This window comes from Melanotaenia boesemani, chromosome 16, assembly GCF_017639745.1.
Source record: "Melanotaenia boesemani isolate fMelBoe1 chromosome 16, fMelBoe1.pri, whole genome shotgun sequence".
Taxonomy (NCBI): Eukaryota; Metazoa; Chordata; class Actinopteri; order Atheriniformes; family Melanotaeniidae; genus Melanotaenia; species Melanotaenia boesemani.
The window spans coordinates 13,871,554-13,896,964 of record NC_055697.1 but is presented as its reverse complement, the minus strand read 5'-3'; the positions used below and the strand labels follow the sequence as shown (position 1 = coordinate 13,896,964).

Genomic DNA, 25,411 nt, shown 5'->3' with positions numbered 1-25,411 from the left:
CTCCAGCTGCTCGCTGATGAACATTTAACTGTGCGTAACTGCACAGAGCAGAGGCGCAGCTGACGCAGTGCAAAGTTTAGCGTGTAAATGGAACCTGGAGTACATTAATTATTATTATTATTATTATTATTATTATTATTGTTATTGTTATTGTTATTGTTGTTGTTGTTGTTGTTGTTATTATTATTATTATTATTATTGTTATTGTTGTTGTTGTTGTTGTTATTATTATTATTATTATTATTATTATTATTTCTCAAAACTTTTTATGTATAGCAGGATTTACAATTGGTCCCATTACACTTGCAGAACAGCACTGGCCACTGGCACAAACTATAGAGTGCTGTTTCTTTTCCATCAAAAGGCACAATTTAAGCCCCCCCCCCCCCCCGCGCAATGTAATGCAAACAAAAAAATATGTCAATAGTATAGTTTTATTTGGCAAATTACCAATAATAGTAATCCTGCAAACTGAGAGGCATTCATTTCTCATACAGTACAATATACAATTTATATGGCATCTAGAAGTGTTCAAATATTACCCTTACAAAAACATGCTGACATACTATACAGCCTAAAGTATAATGTGTTGTTTATGTTATATTAACAACCATTTAATCAGTGAGAGTATAATTGAATAGCTATATATATATATATATATATATATATATACATATGTTTATATTTAGTATATATGTACTTAAAATATTTCTGGAATTTATATATATTATAAAAAATTACAACATTCTTTTAAATGCTCTCCAAGCTCGTCATACTTACATTTGTTTCTGGTCAAATGATGAACTCTTGATTCTATACTATCAGTAATTCCATTCATGATGCTAAACTACGTAGAAGGGGATTTTGCTGTTAGGTTCAGCAGCTAATCTAGTTGGAACATTGTGGATGGATGACTTTCATAGGAAATTCTGCATCTTGTATTTTGTTTTGTTTATTTTTGATTGTTTTTTTTCACTTTGCAGACCTATGTTTTATTAATTGGTTACACACAGCATGCCCACAATAAGCTCTATTTATAATACACTAAATTAGCTTACTTATCAGCAGTTGAAATAAATTGAAAGAAGTTAGAAACTGTGGAATGCTGGGAGGAAATGTGGGGGAGGAACATTAGTTAAACAGTTTCATTTCCTTTATCTGCAAAACAGTTTTACACAAAAGCAAAGCTTCCAGACAGTTAAAAGAAATTTCTCTGATTCTAGATGGTATCAGCTACACCTTATTATCCCCCTCCTCCCCCTCATTACCTGATAGAACAAACACAGCTTGAATAGTTTCTTCAGTGCTTTAAGTTTGGACTGCACTGAACCAATGCAGTCTGTATACCCTGCAACCATAGGGATTTGTGGGAATGTCTGTCCCAACAATGCAGGAAAATTTTGCAACCACAATTTTTTTAATAGTCTCTATTGTAAATAACATATAATAAAGAAAATGGATCTACAAATGTGCTACTTCATGTGCCCCAAATAACTGATAAAGGTGTGTGGATGAACCCTGAAATGGCTTGTGTTTTTAAGTATGTTTTTAAATCCAGTATTTTAAAAATAAAATCTTTTTAGAAGAATCTTCTACCTGGTTAAACAAATCTCCATAGACATCTACAAATGAGATGCAATAGTCTGTAGAAACTTAATAGCAACATTACACACAACATAAGTCCAAGGTGGGTGCTCTGGTAGAATGCAAAGTTGACACTTGAGACTGTTTACTCACTCCCCCAAATAAATTACAGCACAAACCTATAAGAGACTCTGACAATGTGACCTGAAGTTTTTTCACTCCTGCTTACAGAGAAACAGTCTAGGGTTATGTTTGGTCCTACAAGCCAATTTAAAAAAAAAAAAAACATCCAGCAGCATATGTTTTTATAATTTCCTGTTCAGTTTGTGAAATGGGTGGAATCAAAAGGTAAGTAATACTTAATGCTGACTGTGTGAGTAATGCAATAAGGAACTTATACCAGTAATGCCTTATATCTTTTTAATTATATTGTTAAAATCAATTTGCAAACAAACTGGCTTGTGTCATTGAATGATGTAAAGGGGCTTTATCTGTTTCAATTCCAGAAACATCATTCTGTACTCACTATGTTGCTGCTATGTGATCCCACAGTATCTTTGCACTGGACTTCATTCTCAGAGTGAGTAATCTTCTGTGCATGGCACAATTACTTAGATAACAGTGACAAAGGAGAACAAAACAAGATATTTAATTCAGAAACACCAGAGCAATGAAGTAACTGAATTCAGCAGCACATTGTTTTATGCCTGTGTCTTGTTCACTTTGTGGTATCTGTCAGCCCCAACATACTTGAGTAATCACATCCCTACTAGTGAGGTTTTGTTGCAACTGTTGTTTCTCTTTGTTGAAACAGTTTCTCTGTGCTGGACCACAGTGAGGACTTCTGCTTGTTTTGACATGTTGAATAACTGTGTTATGATTTTCCTTATGCACAATGAGTTTTATGGTTCTCTGTTAGTTGTTTTATGCTGCAAGTCAAAATGACTGGAGACATGTTGGAAATTAATATCAATATATATTAAATGACTGCATGTTTGTATTACTTTGTTTTCTGTTTGCCATCCCTCTGTGCTGTTCTTATCTATATTTCATTACGCATAGGCCTATCCCATATCTTCTAATAGAGATAACAAAGCAGCCTGAATGACATAAGCTGGTTACATGTACATAGATTTAAAATTGCACTTATAGGAAAACTCTCCGACAAAGCTAAAAGTGGTTAACATTTTACACCATCGGTCTTGAATCGTAAGGTTGAGCAGCACTGGAATTTCAACACATTACTGGCACCCACATTGGCACCAGGGAAAAAGAATGGGGGAGGACCCCACGTTCAACCTTGATAAAGACCTTTTAACTTCCTGTCCAGATGTGTAAAATCAGGCAAATCTTGAGTTTAGGTGTCAAAGAGGACACCCCAAACAGTCAGAGATAGCCTAATATTTATTCAAGGCTGTGGTGCAGCTTTCCAAACACTGAGCTTTTATTCCCTCCCCTCCCCACACCTCACACACTTACACACACACACACACACACACACACACACACACACACACACACACACACACACACACACACACACACACACACACACTTTGACTACTAACTTGCTGCTTGCTTTTTCCCATCATGCAGCTGTGATATTTTCATCTCAAGCTGGCATTCATGTGGAAGAGGAGTCAGTATGCCCTCAGACCAGCAATGGAGGTGGTCATTTCCCAGGTTGAGTACAAAAGAAATAAACAGCAAAAAGCCTCTGTTGGTTTATTACTGGAGAACCAAAAAAATTAAGTAATTTTGAAAATGGAATGTGAATATACAGCCTAAAACAAATACTGTATTGATATTGCAAGGAATGTTGTATTGCATTACTTCTAAAGAGACCTGTATATTTTATCAGCAAAAATAAATAAACAAATAAATAAATAAAATCATGAGTTGTAGGTACTTCTTAATGCAGAACAGTCATTTTAGACCTCTGAGGGATCATTTTGCAGGACTTCTAAGATAATATTCTGTCTAACCAGTCGTCTGTGCATGCATCCTCAGGATTTTATATTATGTCCCAGTTCCACATCGCCGAGCTGGCAAGAAGGGGCACTGTTAAAAAGGTTGCTGGACCATCTCTTCAGGATGTTGCTTATCAAATAGGGCCGGCTTTCAATTTCAGAATAAACACAAGGTAAGCCGCAGTGTATGACAATGTATGAGTTGACATTGACACCTAGTGGTTAAACTCCTGTAACACCATTTACCCTGTCCGTGGTCCTGAACATCAAGCCCTGGCCTTATCAGTGCCACCATATTCCTGATGTAAAAAAACTTTAAAGGATGCAGCATGATATGATTTATAGGATATGATTAATCTCTTTTTCTTCTTTTTTTCAGATCAGCTTATCCTCTTGGTCTGCCAGAGGAGTTTGCGTTTGTGGCCGTGCTGCGCATGAGTGGCAGCACCTTATCTAAAACCTGGAATATCTGGCAAATGCACGATGTTAATGGAAATGAGCAGCTGGCCATCACACTCAATGGAAGGTCAAAGTTTTTGGAGTTTACTTTTGCAGCACAAAACACCGGGCGACACACTGTTGTTTTCAGCTCTCTGGGTTTACTTTTTAATGAACAGTGGCACAGACTGTTACTGGAGGTCAGAAAACATTCTGTGGTCCTTTTGGTGGACTGTGCGTTGATTGGTTCCCAGAATATTCCACCTCGACAAAAAGTCAGTCTGGAAGGCTTCACGGTGATAGGAAAGCTCAAGGACAACCCAGTGGTTGCAACTCCGGTATGTCTACTGTATATTCTCATACGTAGCAGAAATTGTTTGATATTTACATTTTTTCCATGACAGACAAAATTTTTCCATCACTAAATTTATGTATTGATTTCAGGTTCAGGTTTCATCTTTTTGTAACTGATTGGAGATAATCAGTTGATTGAAAAACCTTTTTTTTTTTACTGATTGGTGACCTAAAATAGACTAGCCCCTCTGGGACATTGAACAGGAAAGCTTCATGGATGGATGAATGGGAAGAAATAAAATAATATGCTGGGCTATTTACTTATTGGTCAAGTAAGATAAGCTCCATTTGTGTTTTGTCATCAATCGGCCATGTACCATGCACTTTCCTAAAACGTTTGGTGAAGACCCTGTCTGAACATCCTTTTCACATTTAGACTACCCGTTTTTCATTAAGATGGGGGAAAAAAGTTTGACAACTCTGGAGATTTCTCAAATATATTTAATTTTAACATGGTGATTCATAATAGTTTTATTCTATCTACACAGACTTTTCCGACAAAATATGCAATTTGTTCAGGCTTTGATGACAAAGAAAGAAAACAAAAACGAAAAACAAAAATTCAAGGATTGTGACAATGGCCTGCATACACTTAATATCTTTTATTTATTTATTTTATTTTGTTTTTTTATTATTCATTCAGTTTGAAGTCCAATCAATGCTGATTCACTGTGATGTGACTCGAGCTCGGACAGAAGCTTGTTACGGCCTCCCAGCCAGGACTTTGGTAAGAATATAGCTTCATAACTTGTAACAGATTTTAGATAACAGAATAGGTGTTTAGTATTTTCATGAGTTGTCTTTTATTGAGTGAAAAATATTTCAACAGTGTCCATACTGTGTAAAACTCATCCAAAATGTGCATAAAAGGAAACATGTCTATCGTTGGCCATTCCTGTTTGTGTTTAAAGTGCAACTGATCATCAGTAAAGGTTAAATATCCCGCAGATGCTGCCTATTGGTGGTGTCTGCAATGTGGCCCCTCCCCATGGTACTCCCAACTAACCCTCCAATCCATTTCTGTGACCAGTGTTGGTATGAATATACATGAGCCCCCTCGTAGCTATGGGACCTCGGACAGTGTAGATAACTGCAGTGGGCTCAGTTGGGCTGTTTTGCTGGGGGCTCAGTGAACCCAACAAATCCCAGAGAAAGGACTGCAGTCTTTACCTTTCCTGTTCACGGGGAGATTATGGCTGGGGCCCCAGGAGTTAAATGGTCATTTCTGGTGGTGCTCCTGCAGCTTATCCTTATTTGCTCCTCTCAGGTAAGACTTACAATGTTTCTCTCTGTGTCCTTATTTGTGACTTTAGATTGATGTGACCGAGGTGCAGGTGAGTATTCTTCACACCTGCAGCTGTGGTGAATTGTTTTTGATGAAATACTTCATCTGATGTGACACTTTTAGTGTAGTCTTGTCTTGTAGCAATATGCAATATGGTGGTGCACCTGCTCCTTTTTTTTCTTTGATCTGCACATCAATATATGTAAAGAACAAAACTGTCACAGCTGTTTCTAGAAATGTAAAAGAAATGTTTCTTCATAAATTAGAAGGATGTTTATTTTATACAGAGGAGTGAAGGACCTGCTGGCCCTCCTGGACCTGCAGGTGTCCCAGGAATTGATGGCATAGCTGTAAGTCTTCTCCATATATTGTGTCAGATACTTTAAAAATAGCTCACAATTAGGTCTCTTTATAGCACTGTGTCTCTTTTGTTACAGGGGGAGAGGGGAGAAGAGGGCAAGGATGGTCTTCCTGTAACTTTCAAATTTAATAAAAACTATTACATCTTATTGTACTTCTAATTGCAGTTCTTTTGGGTGAATTACTTCTGTATGTGAAAAATTTTAATCTTAGGGTCCTGATGGCGATGCAGGTAAACCCGGCTCTACAGGATTACCTGGAATTCCTGGAAATGACGTGAGTAGCTTGTGTTTTGTGTTTTTGTAATTGTTGTTTGCTGCATTGCTGGTTATGATGAGGTCAACTTGCAATCTTACAACTTGTCAGGGGGTGGAACCACAAAGTAGGATCCTCCCACCACATACATCCTGCATGCACATACTGACTTTGTTGGGAGACCAATGACATTTCAGATGTAGTGGAGGATCTTGGGGAAATGAGTTAAAAATGTGAGGAATTTATTCAACCGGATGAACAAATTCAAATTTCCTTTGTAAAAGAGCAACCAGGGCCTGAGTGTAATTAACTTTGACTGTTATCAGGGTTTAAAGGCAGGTTAAGAAAACACAATTCATAAAGTACTTTACTTGTTTTAATGATAGACTGACAAGATAAACTGTATGGAGAATTGACTTCAACCTAACAATTATGTTAGGTAGAAGATATATTCTATGCATAAGTAAATTTTAAAACTAATTCACTAATTCAGGGTAATTAGCTGGCCGTTTGGACAATACATCTATCAGGATTCTAGAAACAATAGAAGCTTTGTTGGCAGTGGCCACTGTCAGTGTCTCCTGTTGAGAATCCTCAAACCTGTGTGGAATGATTCCCTTCAGTGCCTTCTTGTTTGAAATGAGCCAGACAGGAATGTTGCTCTCTGCTTGGTTTGCAGTCTGAGAGTTTTGCCCTCTGACTCGATGTTGACCTTTTTCTGTGTGCCTGTTAAGCTGAACACAGACATGTGGACATAGAGGCATGTTCAGAAACACTTCCTGCTTTGTTTTCGATGCAGCTGTAGAACTGGAAGCTGCATTGTGGTGTTTTCTACAAAATAAGTTTGTCACTGTAAAGAATCCTTTCTTGAAAGTTTGATTGAGAAACATTGACACAAAGGAGAAGCAGAGGCATATTTTACTTACATTTTGTAATAGATAATGCAACTGTGTATTTGATAATTTGCATCAAGTTTTGTTATGATGTTTTTAACTTAGCTGTATGCTTTATTCTCTGCAGGGTTTGACTGGCCCCATTGGGGATCTTGGGCCTGACGGTCCCCCTGGACAGAAAGTGAGTGGCTAATGAGCCTTTGCTTTCCTGCTTCAGAGATTACCAGCAACATGGTGCCAAGCTGCTGTCTATAAACCACAGTGCATAAACCAATTCCTCATGACAAATGAGACTTAATCCTGAAGCTCAAATCCCTGTGAGGGATGAAGCCCCAGCATCAGTCCTCGTTAGGCTAAACTTGCTGGGTAAAGTGTGCCCAGCTCAGTCATGTGAATTGTTGGAGGAATGTTAATTTGGACCGTCTGCAAACTTGCACACCTCAGTTTTACCTGAACTCAGAATTTCTTTATGTGGCTCACTGCCTGTTTGTGCATCTGATATGTTAATTTCTGTTGTTTAGGGTGAACCTGGAAATTCTGGGCCTCGTGGAACAGCTGTGAGTAATAATTTCTTCTTGAAACCTTCCACTCCAAAAATCAGATTTTCCATGAGCATATATAAATAATCCACAAGCTGATTAGATGTTAACCTTTTTTGTCTTTTCTTGTGTACACTGCATTTTATATTTCTCACATTATGCATATGCCTCATTAGGGTGTTGGGCCAGATGGACCTCCAGTAAGTAATTCCTATATGTTACATTAGTTATAATAGATTCTTAACGATGCCGTTATTTGGACATTATTCATGTTAATAATATCGAAATACTTGAAATGTGTCTATAAACAGGGACCACCAGGGCCTGGAGGACTTCCTGGTGAAGTGGGAAAAGTTGGACTTCCTGTAAGTAGAAACAGAAAGAAGGAAGAAAATAGATTTTTTTTGTTAGGTCTACAACCTAGAATTCACACAGCAGCATGTGTAGCCACAAGCGTGAGGCGGCTTTGGGTCAACTCTGGCCAGTGACAGAACAATCATTGCTGCACTGTGTAGCACTATATGGTATAGGGTTGATTAATAGAAATAAACATGATCCATGTCAAAACCTATTTATGTACATACATATCAGCACATTAACACAATCTTATTACCTGATCTACATTCTGATTTTCTGGTGAAGCACTATGTTTCACCAGGCTAAGGTTTAACATCTTTCATACTGTCAATTAATTTAGTGTGTTTTTTCTCATTCTACCGACATATGAAAAGTTATTAAAGGCTATCAACACAAAATATTACATTTACTGTTGTCCACTAGATAAATTACATCAAAGGTATTTTTAAGTCAGTTTTTCATATCAAGTATTTTTTAAACACATTTAAACTTGAGTGTAAATAATAGTCAATTTGTACATTTATTTAAATGTCACAATACTGAAGATCATGTGTAAAGCCTAAATGATAAATATTCTATTATCTAATTGTTGAAGAGTTCAGTGCGAGTAGCAACAGACTGTGATGTGTTTGTTGTGGTAGTGTAAAAATCTAAAATAGTTTTCAAATGGTCTAAAATAACGATGATCTTAATGTATACAGTAAATCACATTGTAAGCAAGTAATGTGAGATTTCATATGGATGCTGCACATCTGATGAATTCCTATAAGGAATGTTGACACATTTATATCTCTTTCCACAGGGGGCCATGGGTGTGAGAGGGCCGCAGGGACCCCGTGGACCAACAGGACCCAGAGTAAGTGACAAAAATTTCACCTTTTTACAAGACTTGCAAACATCCTTCTATTACAAGGGAAGCAGCATCAGGCTGATTACAAGGCTGGTGTGTGTGTGTGTGTGTATAGGTGACACACCTGTGTGTGGTCCTTGAGACGCCTACTACTTTGGCAGGTGTCTTTTTGTCTGTTTAAATGTGGAGAGATTTTGTCAGTGCAATAGTGTAACTACAGGTGCACATTAGGATCAAATTTAGGATCAAATGGGTTACTCTGTAACACAACGGTTAGTGTAGAAGAGGACCATGGTCTTTTCTAACTTTTACATCTCTGTCTTACAATGTTTGCAGTTTTTAACATGTTTTAATGTGTTTCTGTGTAGGTCACCTGTGTCTGATGCATAGACATAGCCTGTGATCTGAGTAAAAAGATGGTTTCTGGTGGTGGTGATGCCACTAATTATGCTAACAACTTGCAACGTTAAAGTATTAATCTGCATTTTTTCCTTAATTTTAGGGTGCAGCTGGAATGCTTGGCAGTGCTGACCTGGTAAAAAATTATTTTTCTAAAATTTAATATAAAATATATATATTTTATTTTATTTTATTTTATTTTATTTTATTTTATTTTATTTTATTTTATTTTATTTTATTTTATTTTATTGCATAAGACAAGAAGACTTGCTGACTCTCAGTTTGTTGTTTAGTGTCCGAACTCTTGTCCACCTGGTACTCCTGGGCATCCTGGCCTTCCTGGTATGAAGGTGAGAAAAAGACAGTTTGGTTTCATCTTAAAAAAATCACTCTATACACAAATATACTATGTTTACTAAATGTTCCAAATGTTTCCAGGGCCACAAAGGGGTGAAAGGTGAAGCAGGAGAACCTGGGAAACAAGGGCACAAGGTAAAATATGTTTATTTAAATAAAAAGAATAATTATTTGTGGTATTTTAGGTTATATCATATGACTTAAAGATGTCATACATCAATATAATAAATCAAACATCCAAAACTGCATAAAGACTTACTTGATAACACCAGTTTGCATCTGCAGCTCTCTCTCTCTCTCTCTCTCTCTCTCTCTCTCACACACACACACACACACACACACACATACCAGTGTCCCACATTAGGACAAAGTAAGCATGACCTTAATTATTAAAGGGGTCCTGACACATTTTAGACACATTTCATTCATGCTGCTGTATTCAGTAAGAAGTGATACAAGCCTGTGTGTAAATTCCTCTGACTCCTTTAATGCACAGAGGATTGTTTATTTGAAATGATGTTTAAACACAACTATTCTCTCCTTGTAATGTGTCCATGCACTATATAAATGGAAATGAGTCTGGTCCCATTTCTCTTATCACGCCATGCCAGAATATGATTCACTGTCATCCTTGGCATGGTGTTCTCTTTAGCTTAGAGCTTCTTACTATTTCATAACTCTGAAAAATATCCAAATATAGAATAAGTTCATATTGCATAATGAAGCTTTGTTACCAACAAAAACATGCAGTGAACTGAAATAACATTCAAGACCCAGTACCAACAGAGGATTGCACTTTCTAAATATGTTATTATACCTGACATAGTAACTCTGCATTATGATCATCATCTTTATGAGGTAAACATCTAATGTATTTTATTGCATTTATTTTTTGCTTCTTCCTATATATTATTTTTTATATAAATGAGAGATTGCTTGCACACTTCATGATACAAAAATTATATGATATAATGTGGTTCTTCATCAGGTCAAAAGTCACTTTTCTCCCTTCTTACATGTGTCATTAGCCAGAAACTTGTCGTTTAAAAGCAGAAAATGAGCAGATCTTAATGGATTTGCCTTTTCTGGTTTATCAAAGAGGCTGCATACACGTTATTTGTAAATTGTAATTTTATGGTTAAGCTATAATTATTCTCAAAATACTTCCATTTTCACCTAAAATTGGTTTTATGGATAAAAGATTGGTTGTGCATGAATTATTTTACTGGACCTTTGCCTGTGTAAGAGGGCCGTTTATGTGGCAGTATCTTCTGCTACTGGAGTACAGTATGGCAGAAAAATCATTAAACAAACCTTGAAAAGAACCAAAAAAAAAAAAAAAAACCCTTAAAGACAAAAAGCTAAACTTAAATAGATAAAATGCAAGAAGTAAAAGTTCCAGTGTGAGGAATTAACAGCTGTTTTGATAAAAATAGGCAAATAGAAAAGTTTTTAACCCTGATTTACAACAGCTTATTCAGCAGACCTGCATTTTACTGGTGGTTTGTTCCACATGTTAGGAGCATAAAAACTGAACGCTGCCTCATCATGTTGACACAGGAATCAGAAAGTAGATTTGAGATTTGACCCTGATGACCTGATGGTCTGGTTTGTTCATAACAAACCAGAAGATCTTGAATGTATTTCGGCCCTAAATGATTCAGTATTTTGTAAACTATCAGCAGGATTTAAAAACAAATTCTTTGACAGGCAGAAAGCCAGCAGCATTCTGGACTAACTATAACGGACTGATTGAATTTTTAAGGAGCCCTGTGAGGACAGCATTACAGCAGTCCAGTCTACTAAAGATAAATGCATGGACAAGTTTTTCTAAATCCTGCTAAGACATCAGTCCTTTAATCCTTGATGTATTCTTTAAGTGTAATACGCTGACTTCAAGACTGCTAAACCTCAGGTCTGAGTCCATGACTACTAAAGGGTAACTGCAACTGGTCTGCAACTGCTGAATACACACTTATATCTGTAGCCTGGAATGGTATGCATCATTCAAATCTCAATAATCTTAGCTTTCCAATGGTCTGTAACGTGTAAATACTTGAAAAGAAGACTGAGTAAAATACATTTTTATTTGTCATGTCCCACTTACAGGAGGTCTAGCACCAACAGGTTATTTAGAGCTTAAATTATCTGGACTTCAGTGTTCATCCCCTTTCTTTGTAATCCATAAAAAGTGGATATTAAGCACTTTTCAGAGCAGCTTCCTCATTTACTGAGTAACACACAACAGTCAGGAACAGAATTCATTTAATTATTTTTGCTGAAAAGCGGCACTGATGGGATGCCAGTTGTTATCACTCTTTGTTCAATTTGCTGCTTAGTGTTTCCTCTTTGTAATGTGAAGCTGTTTAAATTCATTTCTTTTTGTTCACTCAGGGTGAAGAGGGAGACCAGGGAGGTCCAGGAGAGGTTGGAGCCCAAGGACCAACAGTAAGAGACTGTGGTTATTATGTTGGATGCTTTCAAGTCACTTTGTTCTAAATTGTATCAGGTTTATTTTCTGCTCACTAATGCGCCTGTTGGGTCTGTTCTTTCAGGGACCTCAGGGAATTCGTGGAGCCACAGGTATGATGGGCACCAAGGGAGAAATGGTGAGTGATTTTAAGACTGTTGAGTTTTTCAGAACCATCTTCCTTGATTACTACTACTACAAACTTCCTTGACTACTACTAATTACAAAGTTAATACTTTTACTAATGATTAAATGTTTTTAATATGTCTTGTTGAGATAGAAAAACTACCAATATTGTTCTCTGGCAGGGAGCTCGAGGTCCTGATGGAGATCCAGGTCCCCAGGGAGTTGCTGGGGCCACTGTAAGTTTGTCCCTCAGGGCAAACACAATTTTGCAGCTAATATGACGTTTATAAGTCATACAGGACATGTTTCAATGTGTTTTTTCAGGGAGACCAAGGCCAGAGAGGTGTGATGGGGGAGCCTGGGCCTAAAGGTGAAACGGTTAGTGGATATAACTTATTATTATGGATGTAAACAACTTCAGAAGTATGAAATGATGCTGATCACTGTATTATTTGTCCTTCAGGGCATTCAAGGACCAAGAGGGATCACAGGCCTTCCAGGTCCCAAGGGAGAGCCTGTGAGTGTCTGATCAGTGGTGACAAAAACAATCCCCCACAAGAGCAAACAATGTATTTTACTTTCGCCTCTCCACTTTGTTTTAAGGGCTTACCAGGTGTGGACGGTCGTGAGGGCATTCCTGGTATGCCAGGAGCCAAGGTAGAAATCATATTACCACCAATATTTCACTTTTATGAGAAAAAAAAGATTAAGCTTGACTGTTTTACTTTTAGAAACTGAGGTAGCTAATTTTTTTTACTGCCTGTGTCCCTGCAGGGAAACATTGGGAAGCCAGGAGTTCCTGGAGAGGTTGGACTTCAGGGGCTTCCTGTGAGTATGACCCTTCACCCAAAACTGACATGGCTGACTCTGATGGGAATTAACCTGAGTAAGCTCTTAATGCAGTTTAAAGTATCATAGGTCATGCATGATGCAATGCAATACTCATTTCCACACTTTAACTGCAGTAACAAACATTTAATAACATATATAATAAAGATAAATTTTAACCTAACGTAATCAGTTCACATTCTGAGCAAATAACTATGGAATTCCATCATGTTAAGATATTATAAAGTGCACATACAGAAGTCAGTGCTGCAAGACATGGGTGAAGCATTAGATCAAAGTGCTGCTGGTCTTTTGATCTGTGATTTACCGGATGAAATGCATGAATGAGAATCAGACGGTAAACATGACTGACAGACGCAGCCTCATGACAGATTTTGTAGATGTAGAAGATATAATCTAATTCATATCAAACACTATATACTACTGTGAGATGTGTTTTTTGGTTTGTTTTTTAAGTGAGGTGCTTTTTCCCCTATTTCTTGTCTTTTGGAAGAAAATGTTTTGGTTTTTAAAGACTTGCTTTATATTTTCAGGGTTTGCCTGGTACGTCTGGACCAAAAGGCTTAGGTGGCCCTAAGGTTGTTTACGTGATCAGCTAATAAATGTTTTCCACCATTTTCTTAAACTGAACTGTGAAAATCTGAAAGCCAATTTGATTGTTGCTCCTCAGGGAGATTCTGGTCAGGGAGGCTTACCAGGAACACTGGGATCTACTGGAAAACCTGTAAGTGTGAACAGAAACATGTAATGACACCAGTCAGGGTTTGTGCCACCTTGTTTTTGTCACTGAGTCATTTTACATTCACACCACAGGGGGAGCGCGGAGAACAGGGAGAAGTGGGACCTGTGGGACCCATCGGTGAGCCTGTGAGTGCTTTTTATTGGTTGAATTTTTATCATCTCTGTTTTGTTTATATCTTACAGTGTAATTCTCTTGACTTTCTTATAATTTTCCCTCTTCTTTGTGCAGGGAGATTTGGGAGAACAAGGCCCAGTGGGACCAGCTGGCAAGCCAGGTGCAAGGGTGAGTTATAAACACATGAGCTTAAATTCAGCTTATATTTTAAACACTTAATTCTGTTAGGTCTAAAGAATTCTACCTCTGAGTTGGTGTAAGTGTGAGTGGCTGTTTGTCTCTCTGTGTTGGCCCTGTGATGGACTGGCAACCTCTTGCCTGCTAATTGTTGGGATAGGCTCCAGCTTTCCCACGACCCCTGAATTGAATTAATCAGTACAGAAAATAGATGGACATTTAATTCTTGATTATATGTTTAGTTTTATTCATGTCTTCATGTTAACACCCTGGAAGTTTGAGGCCATCCAACAGTAATAAAAAGAGTAAGCAAATTCATTCATAAGGAAACAATAATCATCTAATGTATTTCTGATACTTTAAATGAAAGAAAGTAAAAGAGGGAAACCCTCAGAGTCCTAAGTCTTGGCTGTTGTTTCAGTGGAATTTCTCAGAGAATAGGCTGAGGCTGGATCTCACATGAGGTCTATTTTCACAGTAAGGGGAGACTAAGCAGCGGGCTGAATGAACTCTCTGTTCCCCTGGCATTCCTCAGACAGTTGGTCAGTGATCAAAGGCAGAATGGCACATACAAACATGCCTGTGAGAATAAGAAGCAACGATAAGCTTCTTTTTCATTAAAAAAAACTCAGCACAAGCTCAGCTCAAGTATGCACAAAATTCTGAAACAAAACATAAGCACTGTTTTTTTTATATGAAGATTTAACAGCTGCTAAGCCTTTTTTTCTGTGTACATTAGTTTTTCTCCCATCCTCATCATCAATTCCTCTTCATATTTCAACCCTCCTCATGTGCCTTTACCCATTAAATGTGTCTGCTTACGTTTTATAGGGACCAAAAGGTGATCCCGGTCTTCCTGGTCTCCCAGGTCCTCCTGGCCTGCCAGGAGCGAAAGGAGAGAGAGTAAGAAACCACTACATTTCCTTTCAAAGACCTTTTCAGATTTAGGGATATTGTCTTAGAGTAATACTTAATTCAAAACAGCGGATCAGCTCCCTCTAGTGTAGACAAATAAAACAGTCTGTGCCACTGAATTCTGAGGGCCACCAGATGCCCTTTACTGGTCTGGTTAACACTTTTGTCTTATAAATTACAGGGAGAGCGTGGAGAAGCTGGACCCAAAGGAGACCAAGTATGTAATATTATTTCTAAATATCAACTCTCTTTTAACAACAACTCACTGCACTTAGATAAAAAGTGGGTTTCTTTGCATACATTATTGACAGACTTTGTTTTTATAGGGAGCACAGGGTGATGAAGGAAATTCTGGAGAGAAAGGGGATGTTGTAAGTTGTTACACTAACACTGACTGCAGCTGTGTGACTGTTTAGTGTAATTTTAAATCAGTGGTTTCATCTTCTGTGTTATGGTGCAATAGGGTGACCCAGGAGAGCCTGGACCAAAAGGAGAGGTGCGTCAAGAATCCTGTTTTGTGAAGCAGTTGAGATAGTGTTGCTGTTTTTATTTTTGATTTTAATTTAATTCTTATGCTTGTTTTTCTGTACAGACCGGAAACCCTGGTGAGCCTGGCAAAAGAGGTCCAGAGGGAAATCGAGGTCAGCCTGGTATTGAGGGTCCTCTTGGCACACCTGGACCACGTGGCATGCAAGGGAACAGGGGTCCACGTGGAGTGAGAGGGTCCCAGGGTCCTGCGGTAGGTCCAAGATGTAAAATAAGTGGCTGAAAAAGCTCAAATGTTAGACTACAGTTATTTTCCTTGTGGGGAAAAATTTATGACATGATATGTACATCATAGGATGAGACTCCAAAGATACAAACATAGTTTCTTTATGCACTGTGTAGTTTCTAAATTTTGGGATATTTCGATTCCATAAAATTTCATTGGACTAATGAAATTAAAACATTCAAACACAACTGTTGATTAATATTGTTCATTTTTCTGAACAACTTAGATACCACCATATGCATATTCAACAATTACATTAACAATTCCAACAAGCAAAGGTCTTGTGTCAGTAACCATTTGGTGAAATTAACTGTGATATGTTTGGCTGGTTCGTTTTAATTTATTATGTTCCCGTTAGGATTAACAAAGCAGTTTTCCACTAATTAACTTTTCATTTGATTAAAAAAAATACCCTATTTACCTGTAGTCAGACCCAAACTATATATTTTCTTTCCATATTTTCTAACACAACACTTGACTTAATATTAAATTACTTTGTTTGTTTGTTTGTTTGTTTGTTGTACAATATTAATACTAGAAGGTGGAATTCTGTATTTGATAAACATATCTCAGCACTTGAAATAAGATTATGTGTTTTATATGACTATAAAAATTCTACTCATTGGAAGTCATTCAATTATTTTTGTATTTCCCTAAAATATTATTATATTTTTGCCTGATTAAATCACTTTTTACCCACACAAAACACAAAGCAGGCTCTAAAGTAAAAGTAAAACATGATGGCTGAATATCTAATATTTTTCAAGAAGTGATTTCCTTTTAGAAAACATTTCTGTACTTCACATTTGCAGCTTTTATCATTTTTTCTTTTTCATTTTTTTTTTTTTTTTTTGCTTACAGTTGGCTTCAATACGTTTAAAGAGTCTTAAAATCCCTAAATCTGAACAATTATTCTTTGTAAATGACAAATCTGGCCCATCTTTTCTAGTTAAACTAATTCCTTCACTCAAAACTTTTGAGAAATCTCCAAATTTTAGATTAATTTTCAACTACATATAAAAAGGACTAAATCAAAACTTTGAGATTGATGGTGGTTGATATCACATGGCGTGGCTCTCACATAAAATCTAAACATAAACAGATACCTAATTTGATTTAAAAAAAAATCACCAAACTACAAATGCTCTGAAAATAACACATTTGTAGTTTTGCAGCCAGTAAAAGCTTCACTTTGTAATAAAATGTATCTGCAATCACCTGACTTTCCTTCACTCCTGGAAAAGAGACCAATAAACTGAAAGATGGGCAAATGGCTCTTTTACTGGAATAGAAAAATCCTTGTGTCGCTTGGAATTTCAACTTTCCAAAAGATGAAAAAGTAGACCTCAATTTTAGCTTTACCATAGTGCAACTTTATGTTTATTAAACATCTTCAGTAAGCCTCACAGCATTAAAATGCTCTCTGTTCAATTGATCTTTGAATTAAAGCTAAAGGCAACAGTATTAAGGAGTCTGTGCATAAATTGTTTAGACACTGTTATGAAATCTGTTAAATGATCTGTTTTTCTTATAGGGTAAAGAGCCAAGTGATCAGCACATCAAACAGGTTTGCATGCGAGTCATGCAAGGTAAGAAAAGAGAAGCTTTTGACCCCATTTATCACTCCCCTGTGCCTCATTTCATAGCTTTAATGTTTCCCAGAGTGCCTCATTACACAACCACACAAAGAACCGCCCCTGCATTGTCTCATTGATCTGGGTGGTTGCAGAATACACTGAAGTTATAAAAGGGAGGGTCTCATATCCAAAACATGAAATAAGCTTCAGCCTTTGTTTGTGTGATGGATGAAAGATTCCTTCTTCGAGCCTTAGAAATGTTTCACTAAAGTCACAACATCTGTTCGCTTCATTCTTGTGCTCTTACATCTTCAGAACTCATCTCCTACTCTCATGACTTTTTTATATCCGATGTGCTGAAAAATTCATTTCACCTCCAGCAGACCTGCACTTTGCTGCTCCAAGCAAAGAGTCTGCCCAGAAAGGGAATCTTTAAGAAAAAGAGAAGTCAAGCAGCTACTGCATGGATTTCAATCCAGAGCCAGAAAACTGGAATCTTAATTGAAGGGGAGAAAAACCACCCAGGAAGGAGACACAGGAGATTAATATTAGATCCTTGGCACAACACTAATACATTTTTTGTCACTGATTGCTCAAAATAGATCACATTATTTCCTTTCGGCTCAGTGTATGGAAGCTTGTATAGAAAAAGGCTGAACATCCGAAGAAGCTTGAGGGATATCGTGGCCACAGTTTCACCTCAGTGTTCATGAGCTTTATCCTGAACTTGTGCTGTTGTATCATTTCTGCTTTGAGTTTAGCTGTGGGCTTGTAGGAACAAGCCTTCTGATGCATGTAATGAAGTGTTACGTCTTGAAATGTCCCTTAACCAGCTAGCTGCTTAGACAACATTTATCCTTCTTTCTGATGTGCTTCAACAGAACAGCTGGCTCAGTTAGCTGCTAGTTTAAGAAGGCCAGAGTCTGGCGTTGCTGGTTTACCTGGTAGGCCAGGACCTCCCGGGCCTCCTGGACCTCCAGGAGACAATGGCTTCCCTGGGCAGGCCGGAGCAAGAGGTCTTCCAGGACTCAAAGGGCCACAAGGACAGATGGGGTTGAAAGGACCCAAAGGTACTGAATATATTGCCAGCATTTGCTTTATGCGGTGATGTGGGAGCAAGGCACATTAAATAGCATAACAGCATCTTGTTATAGCTTTAAAACATAAAACCTGTTACAGGTGAAATGGGCGACAGAGGGGGAAGAGGACCCACTATGCGAGGACCTAAAGGTCAGCCAGGACCCCCAGGACTTCCTGGTAAGTACAGTTTTGTTTCTGCTCATTTATCTGAAAGGAGAGTTTAAAAATCTGTATTAAGATAATGTTCATCTCTCATATGTACAATAAAACAGTCCCTGTAATGATTCTTGCTGTCTCTAATGGACCTAGAGATGTTTGATCCAGAATAACATCCACAATATCCTTGTTTAGTATAAAATTTAATAAGCTAAAGCCAATTTGAACATTCAACAGTATAAGTAAACACAAAGAAGAGTTTTAAAAAAAAGAAAAATATGACAAAATATAAGAATTTCTGGTCAGCTCAAACAACTGAATATAAAGAAACAGAAAGAAAGAAAACACCATTTAGTGCCAAGACTATAGACATCTCCAATAAAAAAAAATGTTTAGAAGTCTAAACACTACTGGTTTAATATTGTACTACTACTGGATTAATATATTATATTTCTATTTATATAATCTATTATGTAAAATATTATTAATCTTAAAATGAGCAGTTAAATTAATACAATGGGTTAGAAATAATAGTATTTTCCCTAGTAAAATGTCATAAAGTGGAAGTTTAGAGTATTTAAACTAGAAGTTAGCTGTATAAGCTGATGCATGGTTATCAGCTCAAGCAGGGGTCTCATGAAAAAATGTGAACCTGCACTTTTAAATCCACATTGTTACTAAAGCGGATTTTATGCTCACAGGGGAACCAGGAAAGCCTGGGTACGGTCAAGATGGTCGGGATGGGCAAAGAGGACCCCCTGGCGTTCCTGGACAGCCCGGCGTGCCTGGACCTCCTGGTGCAGCTGGTCCAAATGGTTACTGTGACCCATCAGCTTGCAACCTCCCAGCAGGGGCTGCCCAGCAGTCTCTGGATGTGAAGGGACCTGCAGGGAACTAAGAGACACTTTGGCAGAGACAGAAAGACTGCTGGATAATCTCCCCTGAGCACACAACATTTGTCACACTTTCTTCCTGGGGGCTGCAGTTGGCAGGGTGTCTTTGATTCATTAACCTCTTCAAGCATGTTTTGTGTCAACATCTCCATCAGGGGGAGCCAGCATCTTTGAGTCGTAAAAAGGAGCAAAACACCGCTTTTCATGTGCTGCAAAGCTCACTCTCATGTGTTTTCCTTTCTGAGAGATGTTTTGATGTATTCAGGACTGTGCTCACATTTCCAAAATTTGAAATGATCAGAGATGTTTGTTTATTCCACGCTCTTTGTACATCTGCTTGAATTTTCCTTTCATGTTCTCCATTTTCATTGTTTTATGAATAAAAACGCAACTTTTTTTTTCACAGAAGAGCTCAAAATAGCATTCAAAGCAAATCAGGGTCAGGATTCTGTAGGTTTAAAGATCCTGTTTTAGTTTTACGTTCTCCAGGTGATAATGTAACAAGGATAAACCTGCTGAAACCTAATTTATTTAATTTCCATTTCCATGCCAGGTTGCTTTGTCAGCCCTACACTTCCAAATAAAAAGGAGAGAGGATGAAGGTGTCACCAAGTCACACTGACTTCAGTGAATGTTGTAAATCTGTAAAAAAAAATGTTTGAAATGTGGTTAATTATATTTCCTACAAAACCACCTGATGTGAGATTTTGCCTCATTGTACCGAATGTCAACAAAGAGTGTAGCTGTGCATATAGAGATATATATTTTAGGGAAAAGAAAAAAACCCTATTAATGTATCAAATAAATTATAATAACACATAAAGTGTTAGATTTATTACCATCTGTGAGGATAAAGTCAAAATTTGTGTTGAGTATTTGAAAATACAATAATCAAGTTCTCAATTGTTTCTCTAAAAGCCTGCACCAAAAATGAGCTATTCATACTAGTTCTCAGGAGTCTCACAGCTATGCTGCAGATTTTAATCACATCTTTTTCGGCAGGTGGTGATTTCTGGGTAAGATTTTCTTTTGAGTATTAGAAACTTTTCTCAGTGACAATTTGATATTATCAAAAGCACCAAAGCAGCTACTAAATGAATATTGTGAGAATATTTGTCACTGGTGCTGCTTTGAAACATAAAAACCTCACAGCTGAACATCACAACATTCATTCATCGTACCTAGTATCAGTAAATACCAAATGTAGATTAAAACTAACTTAAATCCTGCAGATAGCATGTTGAATGTTGAAATGTATGTTCATTAATAACTTTATGCAAGCAACAGTTTAATTTAATGATGTGGCATATATTTTTAATATACATACAGAATGTGGACTGCAAAGAGATCAGTTTAGCACCCAAACTCTTTTCCTACTGAGCCATGCTGTTGTAATTTGTGCCAAATGTGGTTTGCAAATGTTTTGTAGAAAAATCTGCTCCATCCCTGAAAAAGAAATGGTCTAGATGGCAGTCTGTGCTGCATCAAAAGCAGTGTATGTATCTTTTCGCTCTAATGATGCTTTAACAGATGTCCATTTTACAACCATCACATAATACAAGCTTTCTGGCCGTGTGCTGATAGCAAAATGGAAGGTCCCCGTCGGCTTTTGCCCACAGGATGCAGCATCCATGATTTAAAATGTCAACTCATCATAGTCCATCTTTTATTACATTTCAGTCATCTCCATGGGGTGGAAAGATTAAAAGGTCTAGACCCGAGCAACAACAGGAGAAGCCATCTCAAATAAACCCAGCTGAGGCAATTCTACATCTTGTTAATGCAGAATTATGCCTGTTTTCTGTGCAGGTCTGCCTGAGTGTTGGAAGATCATGGCCATGATAACAAGAGTGGCCCTGAGGGCATGAAGAAAAAGAACATTAAGAGAAAACACATCTCACAGAGCCAATCTTATTTATCATGTGGTTTTTTGTGTTTTGCACTTCATGGCCACCAGTGTTAACAGGTTCTTAAGAGTATTAACACAAACTGAACAGACAGTCACAGTCATTAGTTGAATAAGATTTATTGTAAAAGAACTTTGCTGTGTTAGCACAGAAATTGAAACTGAACACAAGAGATAATGCACTGAATAACATTTATTGCACACAGAAAGGCAGATGGCATCTGTAAATAAAAGATTCTGCAAAGAAAAGAGTAAAATACAACCTCTGATTCCTGGTAACCACAGATGCACAGAATCGTCTCCACAAAAGGAACATTAATGCCCCTGTTTATGCTTTCTCAGTCTGTGAGCTGAATTAGGCCACACTAACACCAACAAAACTGCAATAAAGGCGTTCTTGAACAAGAGAGGTTTTTCATTTTTTCAAGGCAACAGTTGTTTAGACTTTCTTTAATTTATTTCTAATCACGTAGACATGCAGTAAGCCAAGACTGAGGTAGATATCCAACCAAACAAAGACTTTGATAAACAAACATTAAAGTCACTCAGCACGATATGAGCTTATACGGAAGCAAAGAGCGGCTTCACTGAGAGCAGCAGGCAGACATTTTTAATCCGAGGTGCCGTGCTGAGAGGCTGATTCATATTCCCCCTCATTACAAGCTTACTTACAAGATTAGATTACATGTGGCAACAAGATCAACTTACATTATTGAGAAACACAAGTAATAACAAAATATATGGATGGATGAAAATAAAGCTTTAGTTTAATTCTGGGTTATCTGATTGGCCTGTCCTAAGACGCATTTTCAGTTGTTGCAACAACTCCTAATTTGCCTTCATTGGACATTTTTCACTTTAAATAAATTAACTTTAACTTGGTGCAATGTTAAATAGCTCCAAATTCCAAGTGAAGTGAGCTGTGACATTGGTGTCCTCTTTACTTATGACACTGTTGGTTAAATGGAAGTATAGCAAACTGGTGCATATTAATATTAATTCAAGCTAAATTCAATATTCAGGGGAAGCAGCTCTCAGCAGCACACCAGAAAAAGTTAAGATCACATTAGTCTGCTGGCACTGTCTCATTTGAATCTCATCAAGATCAGCATAATTGTCTCTGATAGGAACCCATGAAGCTGAATATCAAAAAAATTGCAGTTGAAAGGGTTGTAGAAGTTGAATGGAGAGCATTTTATCTGGCCAATAAACCAAAGAAATGTTGTTTTCTTTATATACTTTCAAAGCAATGAGAAAACAAATTTCCAGCAGGGGGCTCCTTCAACTCACAAATGAAGTCAGTGACGTGCATTCAGTTTCCAAATTAGACACACTCACACTGATAAGGTTTAGCAGAGATGAAAAACAAAAAGTTCTGCATTTTCTGATTTATATGTGAGCTATAATTCATTGTATAAGAGATGCATATGATGTGGAACATGAAAAACAAAGAAAAAAAAGTGTCTAACAGATCTTAAAATGATGAAATAGATAAAAAAAAGAGTTCTTAATGTCACAACATTTCAGATAAACCCACAGAACCATTTAAACACTCATCACAGCAGGACTAAAAAGTCAAATTAAAGCCTTTGAGTCAAACCCTCATTAAACAGACCTGAAAAGGAAATCTTGATAAGAGTTCTATACATTAACTAAGTCCAATTATTATTATTATTATTATTTTTCCTGTCTTTCTAATGTAACATACCCTCTGATTACTATGATTGGAAAGTATATTTTTCTACACTACCGTTCAAAAGTTTGGGATCAATTCCCCATTGAATCCCATGGCAAAGTGACCCCAAACTTTTGAACGGTAGTGTAAATGAAAATATTAGAAATCTAAATATTTCCAAATTGGGAATTTATTGAAATCCAAATTTTAAATGTTGGAAAACTTTTGTTTCTCTTTTGTGAATTTGTTTTGGAAACAGTCAACGTATTTTACTCACGAGTTTGTGGCCTGTTGGGGTAAAATCAACTCAAAACTTTCACAAATCAATCAAGAACATTAAATTGACTTATAAAAGATTTATAGAAAATAAATAAGTCAAGCATCCTGTCTAAAAGCCCCCCCCACCCCAAAAAAATCCATAGTAACACACAGTGTTGGTCAGTGTGTAAAAAAAAATCAGGATGTAGATTATGATACAGTTAAAACCAGAAAGTTCAAGTACATTCATGAGTATAACATTTTCCCAAAATAAAAAAATGTATAGCTTTAGTGTGGTAGTCCGATTTCCCTTGGATTGCTGAAAATAAAAATATACATATAAACCAAAGGAATCATCATACATGTAACTATGTAAACAATTTATATAGAAATCATCTGACATGAGAAATGTTCGATTGTAAGTGAGAACCTTAATCTTTCATTACAACAGCTTGCTTATTAAGATAAATCATCAGGTCCCTTAACAAGCCCCATTGCACAAGAAAAAATTAAATATACCACACGCACACACATAGACACACACGATCAATTATCTACAGGTTAAACAGTAAAGGAAAGTGAGGGATCGCCTTACATTCACTGAACATTAACATTTAAAGTACAATCTTTTCATGTGGAAAACAAATCTGCTCTTGATGTGGGTGTCGTCCACAAATAGCTTCAAACAGTACCAGTGGGTTGTTTGTAGGTTTTTAAATTATAGAAGCTTTGGCAAATGTCAGTGATGAGAGCTCGGCATAGATATACAGAAAATGGGAAGACCTCTTTAGCAACAATTTGACAGCAGGCTCCTGATTATCGCAGGTAATGCAAACCCGTGCCATTAGTCACACACAAAAAAAGAGAAAAAAGCTTGACATGTATTTATCCACTTACCAGTAATAATAATTACCTACTATCCATGCTACATTTACAATAAGTATCTTTACTGAGAAGCACACTCCAAATAAATTATTTCTCCATCAGACACATTGGCTGCACTTTGGTTGCATAAGAAGTTTAATAAATGATTTATTTTCTCACACCTACACAAAAAATAAGAAATTTCACTCGGCTAATCTCCCTCTCCTTCTGTCTTTCTCTCACAAACACACGAAGAAACAAGAGACGTACCTTCTGCCAGCACAATGGCTTATCTGAATGAGAACAGAGGAGTGCATAGACATGCCCACTAGAGAGGCAAACAAATAATTAAGATTGTGTTTTCAGACAGGGCTGAACCTGGCGAAACAAAGTCTTAAAAGACATGTTGAGAGTCGACAAGGAATGCATTACATCACAGTAGGGGTTGTGAAAACAAGAAACAGCTTCAAAGTACAGCATTGCGAAAGGTTTTCGGCTGCGTTCAAAACAAAACACAACAGCGATCTCGGAAAAAGCAAAACCCCAACGGCATCCAAATCTTATCGGGAAGTGAACAAAAGGTTTCACTTGTGAGTCTGTCTGTTAAAGCAGAACTGCAGAAGCTGTCAGATGCAGTGAGGTGAGGCCTTCTCCTGGTCAGTAGCCGCATGGAGCTCAGTGCTGGACGGCTGTCCTTAGACCAGCCTATGTTGTAATCTGCTGGGCTCACGAGGAAGGAAGAAGACAATCAGTGGGGTTGCACGTCCCAGGAGGTCCACTGGGTCCTGGAGAGCCAGGAGGTCCCTGAGAAGCAGTTCCAGGTGGACCTTGGGGAAGAGATAGGTGTTATTAATTACTCTATTGCATTGCATCTCTTCATCGTAGCCAGACAAGCTTCTCATTAATGACTTCTTTATGGTTTGGCACAGGTTCCATCACACAAACACAAGAACTCATTATACAGATTAGCTGTACAAGCTTCATGCACAGCTTTTATGAGGCTGATCAGCAGCAACATTAAAAGCATTGAGGGGTGCAATGAAAAACATTGATTATCTTGCTATGATGCAACATTTTGCTCTGAAACCTTTACACACCCTGATGGTAACAGAACTTCCTGACAACAGCTGCCTCCCACAGCAGGACAATGTGCCCCTGTGTGCCTAAAACCCTGATCACTAACAGCCTGAGGAGCA

General features: G+C 37.4%; 2 protein-coding genes across 2 annotated transcripts in view; one reads left to right on the top strand and one right to left on the bottom strand.

Moving 5' to 3' along the window:
* The first annotated feature begins 5,538 nt into the window (after positions 1 to 5,538).
* col9a1b (collagen, type IX, alpha 1b) lies at positions 5,539 to 20,151 on the top strand. Its single transcript, XM_042010432.1, has 32 exons — positions 5,539 to 5,613; positions 5,919 to 5,981; positions 6,069 to 6,104; positions 6,205 to 6,267; positions 7,267 to 7,320; positions 7,661 to 7,696; positions 7,855 to 7,878; positions 7,990 to 8,043; positions 8,838 to 8,891; positions 9,388 to 9,420; positions 9,578 to 9,634; positions 9,723 to 9,776; positions 12,036 to 12,089; positions 12,197 to 12,250; positions 12,420 to 12,473; positions 12,562 to 12,615; positions 12,701 to 12,754; positions 12,841 to 12,894; positions 13,012 to 13,065; positions 13,620 to 13,664; positions 13,757 to 13,810; positions 13,900 to 13,953; positions 14,057 to 14,110; positions 14,951 to 15,022; positions 15,216 to 15,251; positions 15,361 to 15,405; positions 15,498 to 15,530; positions 15,627 to 15,773; positions 17,341 to 17,395; positions 18,265 to 18,453; positions 18,563 to 18,640; positions 19,321 to 20,151. The coding sequence occupies exons 1-32, from the start codon at positions 5,539 to 5,541 to the stop codon at positions 19,515 to 19,517; spliced, it is 2,040 nt and encodes a 679-aa protein (XP_041866366.1). The 3' UTR covers positions 19,518 to 20,151.
* Positions 20,152 to 21,519: 1,368 nt separating this feature from the next.
* The window catches only part of LOC121655555 (collagen alpha-1(XIX) chain), a 116,697-nt gene continuing 112,805 nt past the window's right edge, over positions 21,520 to 25,411 (bottom strand). The window contains exon 52 of the mRNA XM_042010300.1: positions 21,520 to 25,042. Within this exon, the coding sequence (XP_041866234.1) occupies positions 24,942 to 25,042 (101 nt within the window). The 3' untranslated portion in view covers positions 21,520 to 24,941. The remainder of the gene's footprint in view (positions 25,043 to 25,411) is intronic.

Bases quoted from the DNA above. Each gene is read 5' to 3' on its own strand.
- col9a1b (XM_042010432.1), top strand. From the start codon at position 5,539: ATGGCTGGGGCCCCAGGAGTTAAATGGTCATTTCTGGTGGTGCTCCTG. The intron at 7,879-7,989 runs GTAAGTAATTCC...GTCTATAAACAG, and splicing joins TTGGGCCAGATGGACCTCCA to GGACCACCAGGGCCTGGAGG. The intron at 15,406-15,497 runs GTAAGTTGTTAC...ATGGTGCAATAG, and splicing joins CTGGAGAGAAAGGGGATGTT to GGTGACCCAGGAGAGCCTGG.